Source organism: Sardina pilchardus, chromosome 3 (assembly GCF_963854185.1).
Source record: "Sardina pilchardus chromosome 3, fSarPil1.1, whole genome shotgun sequence".
NCBI classification, from domain to species: domain Eukaryota; kingdom Metazoa; phylum Chordata; class Actinopteri; order Clupeiformes; family Clupeidae; genus Sardina; species Sardina pilchardus.
The window spans coordinates 34631173-34651154 of NC_084996.1; the positions used below are offsets into that span (position 1 = coordinate 34631173).

Genomic DNA, 19982 nt, shown 5'->3' on the forward strand with positions numbered 1-19982 from the left:
TTCCTCATCTTTCCCAGATGTTTGGCATTCCTGATTCCTACCCTGCGTCCTCATATGAGGACATTACATTTAGGCTCTTCTTTACCTTGTGCTTACTTTTTCTGAATAAAAACCTGTTGTCCTTATATGTGGACACTTCATTTTACCCTCTAGTGTTATCAGACACACAATACAATGTTTTGGGAAAAAGCAATATGGCGTCGAAATCCACCTCCACGCTTTACCGGCATACGCGTGAGAACTATCGTCATGGTAACGTGCCAGTGAACGTTATGACATTTTTTTTTTTTGTATATATTTGTGAACAGTTGTAGTATGATATGGCATCAAGTTTCCCCCATTTCGATCATTACAAACAGACCAGGACGTGTTTAACTTTCATGTCCTCATACGAGGACATCGGGACTGAAATGTACGCATAATTTCATTTTTAGGCTACATATTACATTGAAAATTGTTGTTCATTGGCCATATCAAACTACTGTAAAGCAATAATGGAAGTCAAGTGTGGACATAGACATAATAGAGTAGCCTGAATAAATAAATCCATTGAAGGAATTAAAAAAATAAATAAATAAACAAATAAGAAACAAATAGAGCAGAACTGTTTCGCTTCAATTGATTGTGGATAGACTTCTCTCCACATGGGTGTGACCCATATGTACAACTAACATTTACAAATAAACACTAAACTTAACCAAATTAATAACAGGACATTTCTGTTCAATAAAAACAAACTGTTTTCTTAATAGTTGAATCTTAGGCACTTGGAGTACACACATGAATATTCACATTCTTTCTGGATTGGCAATCTCATTGTATTTTATGGTAATAGAGACCCAATGTCCTCATACGAGGACATTGTTTTTCTCAAAAACTACTTGATGTACAGAGGTGAAATTTTTTTTGTATGTTTATGAAGTCCTACTAAGCCAAAATAATTGAGTGAAATGAAAAATGCATTCAAATTTACATCCAGGGTCTCAGGAGGATATTTGGAATGGCTGCAGGTCATCGGGCCTTCCAGGAGGGTTTCTCTCTGCATCAGGGTGCATATACATGAAGCCCAGGAGGAAATGCTTGCTGACAGGTTGAAGCCTAGTGGAGAGACTTGCACTCGTGACACATTCTTGTGTTCATACTGATCCCAGGACAGTGTTGACCTCAGGCTGAGTAGAATGGAGTGATCTAATGTTCCTCTCGTGTGCCCTAGGGACCATAAGTGCGCACAAAGCTCCACTGTACACACATTGCTACATATGAAGTACCCTGGTTATGCAAGTGCTGAGTGTCCCAGGGGACAATACATGACACATGATGTATGTGGGGAACAAGCGGACCGCATCACAGACATGAGGTCTGCTGCGGAGGTCACTGGCGAGGGCTCAGTTCAGTGTGAATGTGCTGTGTAACCGTGGCCTGGGCAGGACGGAGACACAGGACACCAGACCATGACCAGATCCGGACCACATCTGGCCCAGATGTGAAACGTGTCTGGCAGAACCGGCAAGGACACAGAGGAGGTGGAGGAGGCCGAAAGCTGAACTCTAAGAAGACTGAGGAAGAGAGAGAGTTAGAGAGAGAGAAAGAGAGTGTTAGAGAGAGAAAGAGAAGGTGAGATGGAGGACAGGAGTGGAAGAAACGAGTGATGGGGAACAAAAGGGCACCCAAATGGTTCCAGTGGTTCCTTCAATGAGGCATTCCTGAAGTTCTTCAGTGGGAAACGGAAACTCAAGGCTCAGTGGTATGCTGTGTGTGTGTGTGTGTGTGTGTGTGTGTGTGTGTGTGTGAGGGTCAAGGCTGGAGGGAAGCCAAGCCACAGAAAAGGGGTACAAATTTAGAACTCAAGCAAACAAGACTATTGTTTAGCTTGATGAAAGCGTAAGTGCGTGTGTGTGTGTGAGTGAGAGAGAGAGAGAGAGTATTGGGGAAGGATGTATTTATGGGAGACAGGAGCATTCCACTTAAAAGCTTTTCTGGCATTTCCTGAAGAATGTTTGTTTGTGTGTGTTTGTGTTTGTGTATAAATGTCAGTACATCCACACACATCCAGTTAGGAAAGAGGCTTTTTTAGATCTAAAAAACGTAACTGCCGGGAAGAGGAGCTAAGGGAGGAAAGCGAAGACGCGTCATCATGCCAACAACACTGTTGCTGTTACAACAAAACACAGCAGACCAAGAAGAGCACTAGTCAGGGACTTGTTTCATACAAAATTTATTTTTGATGCATGCCATTAACATTTATTTATATTAAGATCAGGACTTCCACTAAGTGCAAACCTGTTTGAAGCTTAAAAGCAAACATCAGGGAAAGAAAAGAGTAAAAAAAAGAAACTTAATACAATTTTAATACCATTTTATCACTCCTTACAGTATAATGCCACAATAGAAAAATACTTTTTACACAATTCATCTTAAAACAGAAAAAAAAACACACACAAAATATACATTTGACTTCTTACTTGAGAGGAAATATCCAAAAGCAGACGCTTTCTCACTTTCTTCTCAATGCGGAGAATCTCCCAGGTTAAGCACTTAAGTCACCTCACTGCTCTCTCGCTCTCTCTCATGCAAGTCATTGCTCAGCTAGCCACTCCAGAGTCAGCGACAGCTGTATATACACCTCCTAATCAACACATATCTGGGCCACCCAGTCAACAGAAAACAGCACAACAAGTACAGTAGACTTCCTGAGGTGGCCATCTTGTTTCTTGCGTCTTTTTTTATTTCTATTTATTTATTTTTATTTCTTCTACATGATCAGCAAGTGAGGTTCAAGAAATAAACGCTTGGATCAGACAGGAGCACGAGTTCAAAAGCGTGCGTGAAAACACTTCAACCCAAGCTGTGAGTACAGGTCACATGTGCAACAACAGCAAAACATGACAAAACAAAACAACAACTAAATCAAAAACCTGCAACTCTGAGACTTGGTGGACACTCCGAATAATAGGAGACAGTGGTGTGTGTGTATGGTTATATACATATGTGTGGATGGACACCTCTAACAACTATTATTTTGTGCTTGTCTGAACCATGTCATCACGTCTTTGGCAAAGGACGCCTCAACATTTGTTTAAACTATAAAATTATACAATTTAAATAAAAGTGCTTGTAGATTTTTCATTTTAAATGGTGAATGTGGATGGGAGGGGGGTGTCACCAGTGGACTATTAAACAGATGAAGGCCATGAATCTTCTTGACAGATTCCTCTAACATTCACTGGTATCCTGGAGACCTCTAAATGGCCTAACTCTTCACCATCCTTCATCATCACCATTGCAATCATACTTCTCATCCAAATGGATTTCAAACTGTAAGGCTATCGGAAAATTCAATCAAGGCCTCATCTTAAAAGAACTCAGCCCACCACCTCCACTTCCCCCGTACAGGAATGACAGGACTCTTTCAGAAATGGGTGAATGTGAATACTTGAGTGCATTTTTAAAAGCCATCACATGGCTTTTTTTTATTTTCAAACCTTTCAAAACGGTCTTCATTTCTGTTCAAGTCTTTCCTTCTTCAGGTCAGCTGCTATTTAAGGTTTTACAAACGGCGTATGAAGGCTTTAGAAACGTTGCGAGTCTCTAGGGCACCACGCAGGCCCAGCCGTGTGCTCAGAGGAGAGAGGTTGGGGTCAGGGGTCAGGCCTCATCACATTCACGCAGAAAGGCGGACGGGCGCAGTCCACGCCGCAACACTGTCAGCCATGCACCGCACACCACACAGGCACAAATCAGTCAGTCACAGTTCATCATCAGGGAACCCCATTGGCCGCTGTGCTAATGGAGCCCTCTGCTGATTGGCTGCTCAGCAGAGGACCTCCTGCTGGATCTCCTGTCGGGAGGGGAAGGGCTCGGTGAAGCTGAAGGCGTCGCGGCCGGACTTGAGCTCGCCCTGGCCGGGGAAGGCGGCGAACGACGAGGGCACCACCAGCAGCTGGGGCGCCGGCACGGGACTCTCGGGCTCCGACTCGGACTGGCTGGTCTCGTCCAGCGGCTCCAGGGGCACGCGGGCCGGCACCGGGGGGGCGGGGGGGACGGCGGCGTGGACGTGGGGAGAGTGACCGCTCAGCCAGGGGTGGCTCAGGCACTCCTCAGCTGTGGCCCGCTTTCTGTGTACGGGAGAGAGGGAGGGAGAGAGAGAGGGAGAGAGGAGAGAGAGAGAGAGAGAGAGAGAGAGAGAGAGAGAGAGAGAGAGAGAGAGAGAGAGAGAGAGAGATGGCCGTTAGAAATCGTTACTACTAAGAGACTCCATCATCTCGCAAATCATCATAAACAATGGAACAAATCATTTGGAAACCTCAGAGTGGGCTTGGGGAAATAGAGGCTCCTTTTCCGCCTGCAACTGACACCATCTCAATCAACACTCGTAACGTAAAGGTCTTTCGCTCTTTTCCCCTCCTCTACCCTGCACAGCTTCTCCTCTCCTCTCCTCTCCTCTCGGAGTTTTCCTCTCCAGGGATTACTCACACACGCAGGAATGTTTCCACAGCTATTTTCTCCTTTTCTCTTATTTCTCCTCTCCTCCTTCCCCCCTCTCTCCCTCTTTCTTTGAAAGAGAAAAAAAAACCTAAAGCCGCAGATCATCTGTGGGCGTTAAATTATACAGAGAGGATTACAGCGGGGAGAGCAGAGGCCAGGGCTGCCGTCGCTCCTCGGCGAGCCGGAATGGCTGCACATGTGAGCCCTCGGAGCTGCTCCCTCATCGGTTAAGCTGATGGAGAGGAGGACACAAAATGGCTGCCGCTGCGCCCCAGTTTCTAGAACGGGGCAGCCCAGATGTGTGGAAACACTCCAGCAGACCATAATGGCTCTCATCTGTGCTTGGGATGGATGGAGCCATTGATTTCCCAGAGTGCTGTGAGTGTACCGCAGAGACATGGCTCATCAGGGACCTTGTCTGCACTTCATCACCCACCAAGCCCAGCCCTCCCCAGCCCTCTTCCCCAGACACGCTCTCTCCCTCTGGGCCACTCACCTTGGGTCTGTGTGCAGCAGCGCCTGGACGAAGTCGATGGCCAGGGTGGAGACGCCCTCGAACACGTCCTGGGAGTAGTCCACGATGCCCTGGGAGATGTTCAGGTAGGTCTCCTGCTTGTTCTCCCCCTGGAAGGGCGACTCTTTGGTCAGCATGACGTAGGTCAGCACCCCAATGCTCCTGTCAGAGGGGAGAGAGAGCGGGGGGGGGGTCAGACATGTCCGACAGGGCATGAACCTTCACAGAACCTTCTGGAACATACTGATGGTGTCAGAAATGGGCTTCTTTAGCCTTGACTTTCTTTAATGTGTTTATATAACAGGAAGGCACATGGGCTGGCCATGGTACTGTGGTGTGCCATTAACTGCTTCAGTGTTTCTTATGAGCACACCATCTCCAGCAGTGTTATGTCACCGTTGGTCCCATACTGAGGAGATTTATGGTGCAGTAGACACATCTAACGGTCACGCATCTAGAGACCAGCACACTGTGTGCTCTTTCTGGAGAGAGACTCTGTCCTCTATAAGTGACAGTCTGCAGCGGGAGCTGCTGGTGGTCTTTGATGAGAGCACAAGCCTCTGGTGGGACATCTGAAGCTGATGGTTTTCATAAAGGGCTTTACAGGAAGTCTGGGAGCGTTTAAAAGAAGCCCGGAGAGCCCCGGCTGTAGACTTCAGCACTCAACTCTCATTTCATCACACAGCTTTCATGACTACCGTTGAGGATGATGTCACCCTACTAAACACGGCCATAAAGAGCCCTCGTTAACCAATAAATCACTTGTGTGCAGCACGGACGCACGCGCGCAAACACACACACACACACACACACACGCATAAATACCCACTCATACGTACACACATAAATACAGATGCTCTTTCGCAAACAAACAGTAACAGACTTTGATCTGAGACGTTACACTTACCACATGTCTGTTGCGGTGCTAATGGGTTCATAGTTCAAGATCTCAGGAGCTGTTCAAAAGAAAACAAAGGCTGATTAGGTTAACTGTTATGCATGGGCACACACACACACACACACACACACACACACTTATCAATATGGGCCCTCCAACTCAGCGACCCAAAGGAAAGAGCTCAACAGACGTAATGTAAGTAAGAGGTCAAAGGAGCACACGCACTGATAGAGAACTGCTGGTGTAGGCAATCAGTCGTGCCTGTGTGGACACACACACATCACCCTTATCCAGCTCGACACGCTGGCCTGGCCACAATCACTTCAGTCTCTAATCAATGCACCAACACTCATACAACATGTCTCATTTGATTGATTACTGGACAATGGACATGGCCATCAAGTCCTACTGGGTGATGATATATGGGGCAACGTACTGAGTAATTTAGCTGGGCAACCACATAACCAATTCCAGGTGTTTTGACGAACATTTGCCGTCTGATGATCAAAGTTGTCCAGAGAAGCGATCAGAGGGAACAACACTGGTCAGCCCCACTGCCCGGCCACACTGCACCACACGCTTCCATGTGCACCATCATCAGCGTGACTGAGGGGGGGTTGTGGGCGCAGACTCACCTACATACTCCGGAGTGCCCAGGATCTCCCGCACCTCCGTCAGGGAGTCCATGCGGCGGGACAGGCCAAAGTCCACGATCCGGATGTCCCCAAGGGGCTGAGCGCTGGTCAACAGGATGTTCTGGGGCTGGAGAGGAAACACACACACACACACACACTTAGACTTAGATGGTCTGCAGACCCTTTTTGCTATGACAAGACAGCAAAACACAGAACAGGCATGCCATTAAAACTCTTGTCCTCATGCTCAGCCCAGCGCAGGTCAGACATAATGCTGATGGGCTGTCCATCTAGCGAGGCTTTCAGGAATCCAGATGGATGTTGGTGTGTACGTAGAGAGCAGCGTTAAAATGGAAAGTCTAGAGATCTCTTCCGCTCCTCCTCCCGTTCCTAGAGTGCCTCTCCTCCATCCTCCACTCTCTCTCTCTTTCATTTCCCCTCCACTTTGATCTGCCCTCAACTTTCCATCCGTAGCTCTAATACCTCACCAGAGCAGAGCACCAGATCCTGATCCTCCAGCTTTCTTTTGTCTGCCTGCCGCTGCTCTCATCTCCTTCCTCTCTCTTGTAAATTCTCTGGCTCTCTTTCGCTGCTCTCTAAATCATTCCTAAACGTGTCTGCCTCAGAATCACGTACTATATAAAAAGCCCTCTCCCTGCTCCTCTCCTCCACTTTGGGCTGCCATTATGTAACACACTCACTTTTACACAAGACCTCATTACAAAGGAGGCCGACGAGCTCTCGCTCTCTCTCTCTCCCTCTGTGTGTGTGTGTGTGTGCATGTGTTTTCAGGACAAAGTGATGGAATGAGTACAGTGTGTGGTTTATTAGCTCTATCTATCACGGCAAGTGTGTAGGTGTGTGTCCACAGGATTGTGGGCACAATGTTCAACTCTGTGCGTATGTGTGTGTGTGTGTGTGTGTGTGTGTCTTTATTGGCCCCATCAGTCACAGCATGCACCATGGGTGTGAGGCATTTCTCTCCACTACAGTGAGGACACAGGAGGGGAGCAGAGCAGGCTTTTAAAGGAGCGGAGCAGAGAAGAGAAGAGAAGCTCTGTTCAATCCTGCTCAAATGAAACCACTAACTCACCATCTGTGCTCCTGTCTTCCACTCACATCAGAGTTACAAACTTATGAGTTTGGGTATCCCACCCACTCCCCAATACAAACACACACACACACACGCACACACACACACACACACCCCCGTACCCACCTTCAGGTCGAGATGGACGACGTTGTTCCTGTGCAGGAATGCCACACCCGCGAGGATCTGGCGAGCCAATCGGACGACGTCCTCCTCGGTGAAGGCCTCGTCGTTGTCGGCGACGCACTGGTCGAAGATCTCGCCGCCTGCAGCGCTGCATGCCAAGAGACAAGAGGGGAGGGCGAGATGTCAGGACAGCGCTCACACAAATCACACTCGTCAGCCCATAACAAACAGGGCCGCGCTCCACACAAGTGATGCCCTGGGTTGATTTGTAGACATTTAAACACCATGATTTCCTGCCTCTGTTCCCTCCCCCCCTGGGCTCAGCGCTAAACAGGAAATCCCCTGTTGGAATAAGAGTGCTTCATTAGGCTGCAGCTGTAGGGCTGCTCGTGGAGTTGGACTGCGCAATGCGAGGGGCCATCTTGGTCACTTGGCTCGCCTCCATTCAAAATGTACCAAATTTCCCAGACAAAAGAATCAAAAAGGACATTATCCAACTCCCATAAAGCATGATAATAATATCCACCGCCTACACACACACACACAGGCGCAAGTTCTTGTAAGTTACATAAAGTCTTTGTTGGACTTTGGGCCAGAGAACAAGGTCAGCACCTTCCCTCTAGGAGACCTGTGTGACAGATCCAAAAGTCACACCCATGCATCAGCAGTGATTAAAGGTTCTCAGGTTGACACACACACACACACACATGGCATGCTGGCAGTGTGTCCTTGGCCCTAATCTTGATTCTGAGAAGAACAGGTCAGGTCAGGGTCCCTCTGAAGAGGTCAAAGGTTAGCCTCCCAGAGATCTCGCCTCTACGCCACCACTTCTCAGAACCGCTGGACCCTCCGAGCCCGTTTTAACGACGCGGGAAAGCCAACGAAAACAATCGACAACAGCAGCCTGTTCCTTTGCCCTCCTTCTTTTCTATTCATCTCTCTCTCTCTTCTACTCATCTCTTGTGTCCCCTCTTCTTCAGGGTTGCACTTCCCAAAAACAAGATGAGTCAGAGATCTTCCCATCTGAACTCCTTTCATCCTTCTACAAAACTACGGTTTGTCCACCTTCTCACAGCCGCACATTTAACAACAAACAATTACAGCCTAATGAGCGGAGACTTGCTGGACATGCCTGATGGTGCAAACTGATTGTATGTGTGTGTGTGTGTGTGTGTGTGTGTGTGTGTGTGTGTGTGTGTGTGTGTGTGTGTGTGTGTGTGTGTGTGTGTGTGCGTGAGTGTGTGTGGTGTCCGGCATCGTTTCACCACCTCGATCTCCATGCTTGTGTAACCATGGCGAGGGCTCGCCGGGATGTTGCGATTTGAAGGTTTGGGAGTCGGATGCTCCTTGGAGCGATGAAAAATTCCCCAACGAGAGCCATGTGTCCGGGATTAGCCTGCCTGCCTCTGCCTATACACGCGCTCACACACACACACACACACACACACACACACACACACACACACACACAACCCTTACCTAGAGGCTAGAGGGGAGCTGTGTGAGCAGGGCCGTGGGTATGTCAGTTACATAAGAGGCCCCTCTGCTGACCCCAGCTGTATAAATACGGGGCGCTGGGCTTATCAGCGCCACAGATCCAGACCGCAGTCGCCCGCCCCCACACAACCGCCTCCTCGGGGGGGGGGGGGGTCAGGCGCTGGGCCAGGCACTGGGCCGACCACGGCACTCTCCTGCCCCGTCTGACGCTCCTCGGCTGGCACGCGGGCCAGGCGGCCAAAACCAGCTCCGAGAGCCCCCCCGAGCCAGCGGGAACGCGGCGGGCGCAGCGCCCTTATCGAGTCGGGATCGCATTCCTCCGCACAGCCGCGTCTCAGCGAGTGTGGACGCCGATGTGGTCAGTGGCAGCGCCAACGGTGGCAAACTCAGTGTGCGAACACAAGAGAGTGCGTGTGTGTGTGTGTGTCTCCAGTATGGCCATGAAAGGCCCGGCTCACAGCCGTTGGACACCCAAAGGTACACGAGCGTTTTTGTGCGCGCGAGGCGAGCGCTACGTGCGTGTGGTGTCTGCTCTGTACTGTTCTGTTACTGCACGTGGGTGTGATCACACAGACAGCCAGAGGGAAGTGCTGGAGGACTCTCCTCCACAGCTCCACCCATCCTCAGGGACTCAGTGAAGGCAGTGAGAGAGGGCTCCACTCACGGAATATAACGCTAACCCCACTCTGTTTACACTCTCTGAGGCGGTGTCGCCACTCCCTACCGCTCAATTCGAATAGGCCAAAACAACAGCCTAAAGTCACACGGTATGTCTTTTGGACAGGAGAGCCTCGAGACCGTATCGTGGTTGGTCTGTCAGTCCCGATCTGTGGGTCCATGTGCATGTTTATGCACACATGTGCTTAATTACTAATGGATTGGACAATACTATGAAATTAAAGGCGGATCAACCCATGGCTCTTTCCCATCAGGCTTTGCTTTTAAATGCAGTCACCCAAAGACCAAGTGCAGGAACATTCATGGACAAGAAGATGAAAAGAAAACACGAATGGGGAAAGAGGGGTGAAAGATGGATGTTTTGACCTTTTCTTGGTCCTTGCTATGGGTAAGCGGTCACAGCGTGTGTGTGTGTGTGTGTGTTTGTGTGTGTCTGTGTGTGTGTGTGGTGGGGGGCTCCACATTCAAATAAACTTAGACTTCATTTCAGGAACAAAAAACAGAGCAGGGCCATAGAGAGACCACCAGACCACCAAGCATGCGTTTCAATTTCAACTCCGAAAAAAAGAGTGCTGAAAAAAGAGTGCTGAAAAAAGAGCGTAACAAAAACAATGCTATGTTCCCTTTCTCCCCCCAAAACATCCTCTCACTACAAGAGCAGTGCCGTCATGAGCACTAACACCTGCGGACTCCTATATGTGGAACATTATTCCTCCTCACTCCGCACACAATATATTAGATTTCCATCCATGTTGCCCTCCAGTGAGAACAAGGAGTCCAAAAGAACACGGGGCACAGCTCAGTGGGAGCCTCAGAACAGCTTTAATGAGTTCCCTGCTCTGGACAACCTGAGGCCTCCATAGACATGGAGAGGGACTGGGAGGCCCGGCTAGCTGCGGGGAGATGCGGGCCGCCTCCGGCGTGGAGCCGGGCCACAGCCGGTTGGCCATCTGGGAAAGAGGCTGAGATCTTTACAGGGTCTTTTAAACAGTGGGGCCAGATGCTGTTAGCCGCATAGGAGGGGGATCTGTGTCACTTAGGGTTCCTCGTAAAAACCCCACTGCACTATCACAGAGAGCGAGAGGGGAAAAAGAGAGAACAAGAGGAATTCAAGTAGAGAGAGAGAGAGAGAGAGAGAGAGAGAGAGAGAGAGAGAGAGAGAGAGAGAGAAGAGAGAGAGCCAAGGATGAAGTACAGAAAGTCTGAGGAAATGAAGAAAAAAAAGCCATAAAAGTGAAAAAAGAGCAGCTGATGGAAAAGAGGGGAACATAAAGTCACAAGTGCAGAGGAGAGAGATGGAGAGGGAGAAGTGATAAAGTGATTGAAGATAAAGCAGTGAGACAGCCGAGAGGAAAAACAGCCCAGGTGACGGAGGCAGAACGACGGCTTTCAAACTGGTTACATAAGCGGAGTGTCGGAGCGTCCAGATAATGCTACGCTTCGCCGGACGAGATGACAAGAGTGAGGAAAGAGAGAGAGAGAGAGAGACGGCCATCTCTAATCCGCTCATCTCCTCGAGACCAGAGGGAAAAACAACCCATCAGTCAGCGGCGTCTGCCAGGAGCCAAACGCAGGGAGTCGAGTGGACAGATGACGTCCAGAATGCGGTTGGTCCAGGTAGACGCTGTCCCCGTCAGGACACCCTGCTCATCCCTCAGTCTGAGCGCCTCCGGTTCCGGCCTCCGGTTCCAGTTCCTGCGTATGTTCTATATCGACGTTCTCAACCCAGACACACAAACAAGGGTCCTTAGGGGTCAAGTCAGGGTCACAGAGACGGTTGTGGTAGAGACCGCATCACGTCTGATAGAAGGAATGTCCCAAACACACACACACACACACACACACCGCGGGACCAGAGCATTTCTGACCACGTGAGGATCCCCTGTCTGACCACCTCGGTCACCTCGGTCACCTCAGACGGCGGTGGGCGGGGGGGGGGGCGCTGCAGCCATTCCCAGCATGCCACAGGGCTGACTTTACGAGGGCGACACCTCGGCAGCGCGTCTGCCATGACGTAGTCAACACCCCGCAGGCCATTCCATTCCCTAGACGCTTCCCCTCACAGCCCCGTGGTGTTTACGTCCACCCCCTGTTTAGGGTCAGGCCACAGCAGGGGGATCCCTGCGTGGCCACGCGTGTGGGTGCGCCGTGGCCTCCCTCGGCAGTAATGTCCTGTTTCTACGTCAACTGTGGAGCCAGACCATGGTGGATGAGCTACGGCTCCCATGTTTGGGTGGTGGGATGGTTCATGTGTTTACATGCGCTTATGTGAGCTCCAGTTGAGTTCACAGCACCAACGGCTTCCATCTCTCCTTTCATCCCTCCCTACCTCTACCCTTCTCTCTCTGACTCTTTCGGTCCGTCTCCATCCCTCTCTTTCTCCCCCTCTCCCTCTCTCTCTCGGAGATGCAAGCGTGGAGGAATGTGGCGCCACACAGGGCGCCATCTGAGCTATTTCCTGGCTGCGGTGGCGGAGACGTGAAGCCACCTGCAGGCTTTTCACTTCCAGGTGATTGAGTTCGTCCCCCGCCCCCCCCCCCCCCCCCCCCCCCCCCGCCCCCCCCCCTGCCCCGGCCGGATCCCACGGGGCCACAGGGGGAACAGCCACCGCGGGGCCAGAGCCAGGAGACCAAACCGCCCCCACTGGGATGGACAACAGCTACCTGTCACATTCTCCAAGTGCACTGAGGGAGGAGGAGAGGAGGAGAGAGGGAGGTAAAGAGAGAGAGAGAGAGACTGTTAAGAGACCAAGACAAAGACTGAACAGAGGAAGAAGTGAAAAACACAAACACACACACACACACACACACACAGACACCAGTGAGCGTCTGCGGTGCTCTCGACCGTGCCAGTGTTTTCACATTCCTGCAGTTCACCTCTGTGTCTTCTCAGGTCAGGTTTCTTGCCACCGCAAGAAATGCCAGAACTGGTTTGCACTCTCTCTCTCTTTTTCGGTCCACACACACACACACACACACACGGTGGCGAGAGAGAAGATGGGCCTGATAGAACTGCGTGTTTTGACAACATTAAAAGCAGCCGAGACTAATATCTGATATCTCAGGCGTGCAGCTTTGAAAGCACAGAGCAGAACAGAGCGAGGAAGAGACAGATAGAAAGTGGAAAAGAAGTGAGAGGAGAGAAAGAGAGAAAGAGAGAAAAGAGAGAAAGAGAGAGAGAGAGACAGAAAGAGAGAGAGAGAGGCCAAGTGGACCATATCAGGAGATTTGAGCCAGCTGACCCCATGCAGAACCCCGTGTTGTTGTGGCCTGGGGTGGGCCTTAGCGGAGGCTTACTGTACAGTGGCATCTACCGTAAGGGGCCGGCGGATGGACAATGCTGAGAACTGGGCTTCTCGTATGCACACTTAGCACGGATGTGGTTATGGCGCCGTGACTGGGGATGTGTTTGTTGGTGCACATGCGTCTTTGTTTGACTGTATATGGGTTGTGTGTGTGTGTGTGTGTGTGTGTGTGTGTGTGTGTGTGTGTGTTTGCAGCGCTGCAAAGCGAGAGTATGAAGTTTGAATCTTGCTTGTAAACCCACAGGAAATGGAAAGTTATTTTTCTGTCTAACATTTTCCAAGTAGACGGTTTTTCTGGTTAAAGCCCCAACTGAGTTCACAAAGAGAGAAAAAGAGACAGACACACAGTGAGAGAGAGAGAGAGAGAGAGAGAGAGAGAGAAATAGAGAGAGGCAGGCAGACAGAATGAGAGTGACAGAAAGATAAACTTACCTCTGGATTCAGCAGAAATGTGAATTCCAATTTGCAGTGCATTTCTGAGAAACGCTTTGTGCTTTCTTTATAATGGTGTGAGAAAGAACAGCGTGTGTGTGTGTGTGAGAGAGAGAGTGTGCATGTGTGTGGAGCATATCTAACAAGCAAACAGTCACAAATCTAAATAAACACACTCACACACATACATACAAAATGTTCTGAAAGTTTTAGGGGTGGTATTTAGGCCCTAGGGTGGACAGGAAGGCCTCATTGTGTTAATGAGGGTGACCCCTAAGTCAATGCAATCTACCCATACTTGCACTTGCTACTTCTCCATCTGTATGTTTGTCTCTTTCCCTCACTCACACACACACACACACACTCTCACTGTAGATAAGAAAAATAAGTAAAGAATGAGCCTCTGTGTCTGCGGAGCTCAGAGGGCGGTGCATTCCCTAATAAGGTAGTGAAATTCATGCAAACACACACACACACACACAAGCATGTGTGATCGTGTCTACGCATGCGTGTGTGTGTGTGTGTGTGTGTGTGAATCAGCCTCTGAGGTGAGGCCATGTGAGGTGTGAAACACTCGACTGACTGTCACACAGCTGCATCCTCAGACAGGAAGTGGAGGGAGGCTTTTAAAGTTGTCACAGACCGGCAGTGAAAAACGCAACGCCAAAAAAAAAGGTCCTGCTTCATAATGACGTTGCAGACCTCACTAGCATCCTGCCTGTGCAACATCTCACACGTGTGGTTTACACCACAAGTCAGAGTTAAATGCCCCACACACGCTAGACGCACGCTACCCACCAACAACCTGCAGAAAAACTGACTGAGGAGAGTAGGGGAGGGGGACAGAGAGAGAGAGAGAGAGAGAGAGAGAGAGAGAGAGAGAGAGAGAGAGAGAGAGAGAGACAGAGACAGAGGAGCGAGAGAGATGGTGAGATAGCCGGAGGGTTTTCGGTAAACGGGTTTGGAGCTCTAATGACTCCTCATTTCCCCCCTCGTTAGCAGGAGCCCTTATCACCCACTCCTGGCTTTACTGGCATGGGCCTGCAGCCTGGACAATGAGGATGACAGAGATCTGCCTGATCTGACACACACACACACACACACACACACACACACACACACACACACACACACACACACACACACACACACACACACACACACACACACACACACACACACACACACACACACACATAGACAGGTAGGACTGCACAACATGTCACAAGGTACTGTTAGGGTTTCAGACCTGACCTTGTTTGGCCCACGCAAGCTACTGTAGCACTGAGGCCAGCTTGTCTCGTTAGCTGCTGCTGCTGTTGGACTTCTCAGCTGGGTTCACTTAAAGTTCCTCCTCTCAAGTGAGCCTCCATGCTGGGCAATGAGGGAACACATTTTTTTTGCCGGCTTTGTTTCTTTTGGGGAGGGAACCGCAAAATGCACTCCATTTCCCTATTATTTGTCTTTTTGTAAGACTTTTCCTTTTATCATTGTCTCAGACATTCTGAATATGAAGACAAATATATTTGGTTGTGGTCTTTTCTGGGTTCAATACGGGCTGTTTACGAACATAACGATCGAGAGGCCTGCGGCAACACTGGACAGGACTGAAGCTGCTGAGGGATTCCTTTGGTCAACACTGTGTGTGGGGAGACTCTGGGGGGACACTGCGAGAATTAAGACCCCCTAATGAGAGATGGTCCTCATTTTTATAATCATTTCATAGCTGCTGAATTAGAGGTTTTACTCGCATTGGCTTTGTGTGGGGCTGTGGTGTTGACATTTTAGGTCATGGAGTAACTCAAGCTGTGTCTGTGTCTGTGTCTGTGTCTGTGTCTGTGTCTGTGTCTGTGTCTGTGTCTGTGTCTGTGTCTGTGTCTGTGTCTGTGTCTGTGTCTGTGTCTGTGTCTGTGTCTGTGTCTGTGTCTGTGTCTGTGTCTGTGTCTGTGTCTGTGTGTCTGTGTCTGTGTCCTCTCTCTATCCTAGCTGTGCCATGATGACTCTCTGTGCCCTGGTGAGGTGGTGAGCACGAGTGGTGTGTATCATAAGAGACTCATCCTCACCACTCCAGCACGAGGATGATCTCGCTGGCGGACTCGTAGACGTCGTGCAGCGCCACCACGTACGGGTTGGACTTGGCCAGCTCCAGCACGGCGATCTCGTTCAGGATGTCTCCGCGGGCGTCCTCGCCCTTGCGCCTCTTGCGCAGGAACTTGGCGGCGTACATCTTCCCGGTGGCCTTCTCCATGCACTTCTTGACCACGGCAAACTTGCCCCTGGACACACAAGAGCAGAGCACACACACAGTGAGGCTGAGTGACCGCACCACAAACACAACACGCCACCAAACGTCTTTGTACAGCAGGGAGGGTGGGATACAAATGAAGAGATGAGACCATGACCGTTGGTGGTATCTACATGGGTGTGTGTGTGTCTGTGTGTATTGTTAGCTTGTTTGTGTGTGTGTTTACGCATGTGTGCTTTTGTCTCTCTGACTGAAATAATATATAAACCTATGGAAATCATGACAGTGAGGCCTCATGGTTCAGAGTGAGAGAGAGAGAGAGAAAGAGAGAGAGAGAGAAACTGCTAGAAGGGGCAGACAGGGAGAGGGCGTGAGACGGAGACAGTGGGAGAGCTTGACAGCGTGAGATGCAGAGAGAGAGAGAGAGAGAGAGAGAGAGAGAGAGAGAGAGATTTGCAGTCCACTGTTGAGCTGGTGTTCTGGAGGAGTGAGTGACCAGTGGCTGGACCGGGGTCATGCCTGGGTGTGGGCAGGAAATCCGATGTAAAGACTCGGCCTCGCACTGCCCAGCTGATAAAAGGCAGGCTCTGTCTGACACAGCGTGAACAACCCACCCAGCGCATACACTGTCACACACACACTCACACACACACACACACAGGATAATGAGTGGTAGCCTTGTCCGTTTGCTCATTCTCCGGTTTGACAAGGGGTGCGACAAATGGTTCCACGCCCACACTATCTCCTCCCCTCTCTTTACCATCCCCTCCCGCACAATGCCCCACAAAGGACCACCAGAGTGTGTGTGTGTGTGTGTGTGTGTGTGTCCAGACAGTCCCCACACAGTCCCCAGCCCCTGGACCACCCATGTGCCAGAGTGCTAGTCAGACAGGGAGGGACAGAGAGAGGCTGCAGGGAAGGTGAAGAAGGGGTTACCCAGGGCCAGCCCACTACAGCCAAAGTCTTGCTCCACTATTCAAAACACAACAATGTGTGCGTGTGTGTGTGTGAGTGTGGTGTGTGTGTGTGGTTTATGAGTCAGTTTATGAGTCAATTAAGAAAAAGCTAGTTGCTGATAATATCTGGAAATGGAACTTTTCCACACGCATGATGGTGAGTAAGCCTACAGCCGCGGTGACAGAGGGCTGATCTCAGTGCAGTCAGAACCAGCTCACTGGGTGCTCACGTAACACGTCAGAACCTCACTGCTCTCCATCAGCCTAAGGCTACATATAATTCACGGAGACAAATGGTGCATGTGTGTGTGTGTAAGGGGGGGGGGGGCAGAAACATTTATCTGTGTGTGTGTGTGTGTGTGTGTGTGTGTGTGTGTGTGTGTGTGTGTGTGTGTGTGTGTGTGTGTGTGTGTGTGTGTGTGTGTGTGTGTGTGTGTGTGTGTGTGTGGAGGGGGTGGTAGCAAAACAGGCTCTTTCCTCCACAGAATGATTGAATGTTCTGAAGTTATTCCAAGCTCCTCTCCCAGGATCCAGTGGCTGTAAATCTGTGTTCACACAGGCAGAGGAGGCTTTCACAGATGGACACAGATACAACAGAGTCCACGGAGAAGGCCCTGCTCAACACAAGGGAGGAGGGGAGCACAGCCAAAGCTTTCTAGGAATCTGCACACAAAAGCCCCAGTTGCATCCCCTCACTTTACTAATGCACGCCTAAGCACAGACAAACCTCAATGTGGGAGAACTGCACAGAAACCGCACTAGCAGATTCAAAATGTCTGCTGGGCCTCTATATGGACAAGATAGCCATCGCTAGAATGGCTACAGTCACGTCTAAGTGCCAGCCTTGACCGCTTTGGGCTGAAGCAAACCGGACTGCCCTGGTCATGCAGGTACCCTTGACAACCCCATGAGTGGCAACTCCGGAAGCTTGTGTAGCCCGTTGCCCGTGTAGCGCGTGGGGAAGGGGCAGCTAAAGCCTGCTGAGCGCCCGGTTGGCTGGCACCGTCCGGCCCCTCGGAGAACCCTCGGTGGGCACAAACAGCCTTTGTGCCAACTCCCGGCGTGCAGGGCAGCCCTGGGCTCCCTCCAGACACGTGAGGGGGCTCAACGGCGGAGCAATCGCAAACACTTAAGCCCTCGCGTGCTGACACCGCCTCGTCCCCCGGCCACTGATCTGGGATCTGGGATAGTCCCTTAAGTCCTTTGTGCCCGAAGGTAAGGCTGTAATGAGGGAACCGAAATCCAAACAGCAGCCATGAACAACAGCTCTGTGGAATGTGGGATTTTCAAATGGCTCTTGCGGGAGAATGTGTGTTTATGTTGTAGTAGGGGAGGGGGGGAAGAGGTGAGAGATGGCTGGTACGGCATGTAGGCCTTGAGAAGAGACCAGCACGTGTGTTGCTATTAAACATGGGCAGAGGTGTGTGGGAAGGGCTCCAACTGTAGGCGAGAATCTGGAATGCTAACTGTATGTGGGTCAGCCATGTGTGGCTATCGCTCACTCCATCTTGCCCACACACGTCGCCTACTAAGTCCCATGCTACACGGCGCATCAGACACCCCATCTAGCCCCGTCTGACTGCGTGAATGGGGGCCTTTGGCCACATACTGTACCAAGAACCATAAAAGGAAGCCTTCATTCACCATGAAGTGAGAAAAGAAACATGTGTGCTCGCATACACTCGGACAGCTGAGCACACGCACACACACACACACACACACACACAGAGACAGAGAGAGAGAGGCAGACAGAGCTGACGTGAGCCAGGGCAGTGGTAGGGGAGGGTGCTAATCTAATAAAGACACTGGTTTCCCTCCCTCTGCCTCAGTCTCTGGACTATGCATCCATCTGTCTCTCTCTTTCTCGCCCTCTTTCCGTCCCAAACACACACACACACACACACACAGTGGTGGTGGCAATGGCTCCTATTTCCTGCCCAGAGGTCTTTATGCTCCAAGGGGGAGAGAATAAACGTCTGAGCGATGAGGCAGCTGACAGTCATCAGACTCCCTCTAAAAACATACACACACACACACACACACACACACACACACACACACATACACGCACACACACACACACACATACACACACACACTACAATAAATCACACACACTCACACTGTCTAAATAACGGGGGAAGAATGGCAAGTAAGGCAGGATGTAAACCAGCTGTATGTGTTTGTGTGTGTGAGTGTGTGTGTGTGTGTGTGTGGTTGTCTGTGTGTGGGGGGCGTGGAAAGGTCATGGTTAAACTAATTCTGAAAGTTGTGTTTGGACTACCAGGAAAAAGCCTTGACATGAAATTGGCATGACGCTGACGGAGCCCTTACGTAACCCTGAGAAGAACCATACCTATTCCCTGCCATTAACTAGACCTTTGCTCTATTGCAGTCAGCTGTACTGAGAACAGTGGGAGATGTACTCCAGGTTAAAAGCAGTCACCAAACTGAAAGGGTACAACAAGTATACTCCTATATATGCTGCTGTGGAATAATCTGATATGGATTGCAACAAAAGGCAGATCAAGGGCATCCAAGGGGGTTTCACTAAGTTGAGGTTGAAGTTCTATCACTTCATCCAAAAGCAGCCCTGTGTCTCTATGCATCCGTGTCTAATTCGGTCCTCATTCCCTCTGCAATAATTCAATTCAATTCTTTTCTTGCCTTGACAATGTGAAAATTCTGATCTAGGGACAATCTGATAAGTGGCACACAAAAAGAGCATCCCATGTGACCATGCCGTTGTGCTGTTTGTGAATGCCATTTATTCAATGAGAAAAAAACTAACATTTGGAACATTTGGTACCAGTTGGCCCTGCTTTGAATCAGTGTCATTCTTTCTGTCCCCAGAGTTCAGAGAGGTTGCGGAGGCATGCTAAAACCATCAGACATACTCATTACAGGGCGAGAGATGGCTTGCATGACAGATTCCTGCGACAGACAAAGCAGGCTTGGGACCACAGTTCAACTGCGTTAAACGCATCAAACTAAACTCGCCGCACTGAGACATGACATTTGGAGCTAGAAGGAGAACCGAGGGGTTGTGAGGTTTGGATGAAATGAGGCGTGACAAGAGCAAAGGGGGTTGATTTCCGAAGCCTCAAAACAAAACCAGTCTA

General features: G+C 50.1%; 1 protein-coding gene across 2 annotated transcripts in view; it reads right to left on the bottom strand.

The window, feature by feature from the left end:
* Positions 1-2198: 2198 nt before the first annotated feature.
* Positions 2199-19982, bottom strand: part of stk17al (serine/threonine kinase 17a like) — an 18967-nt gene continuing 1183 nt past the window's right edge. For both annotated transcript variants that reach the window (XM_062533011.1, XM_062533009.1), the window contains 6 exons: positions 15723-15935; positions 7752-7896; positions 6533-6659; positions 5907-5955; positions 4982-5161; positions 2199-4115 (listed from right to left, as the gene is read on the bottom strand). In XM_062533011.1, the coding sequence (XP_062388995.1) occupies positions 3812-4115; positions 4982-5161; positions 5907-5955; positions 6533-6659; positions 7752-7896; positions 15723-15935 (1018 nt within the window). In that variant the 3' untranslated portion in view covers positions 2199-3811. The remainder of the gene's footprint in view (positions 4116-4981; positions 5162-5906; positions 5956-6532; positions 6660-7751; positions 7897-15722; positions 15936-19982) is intronic.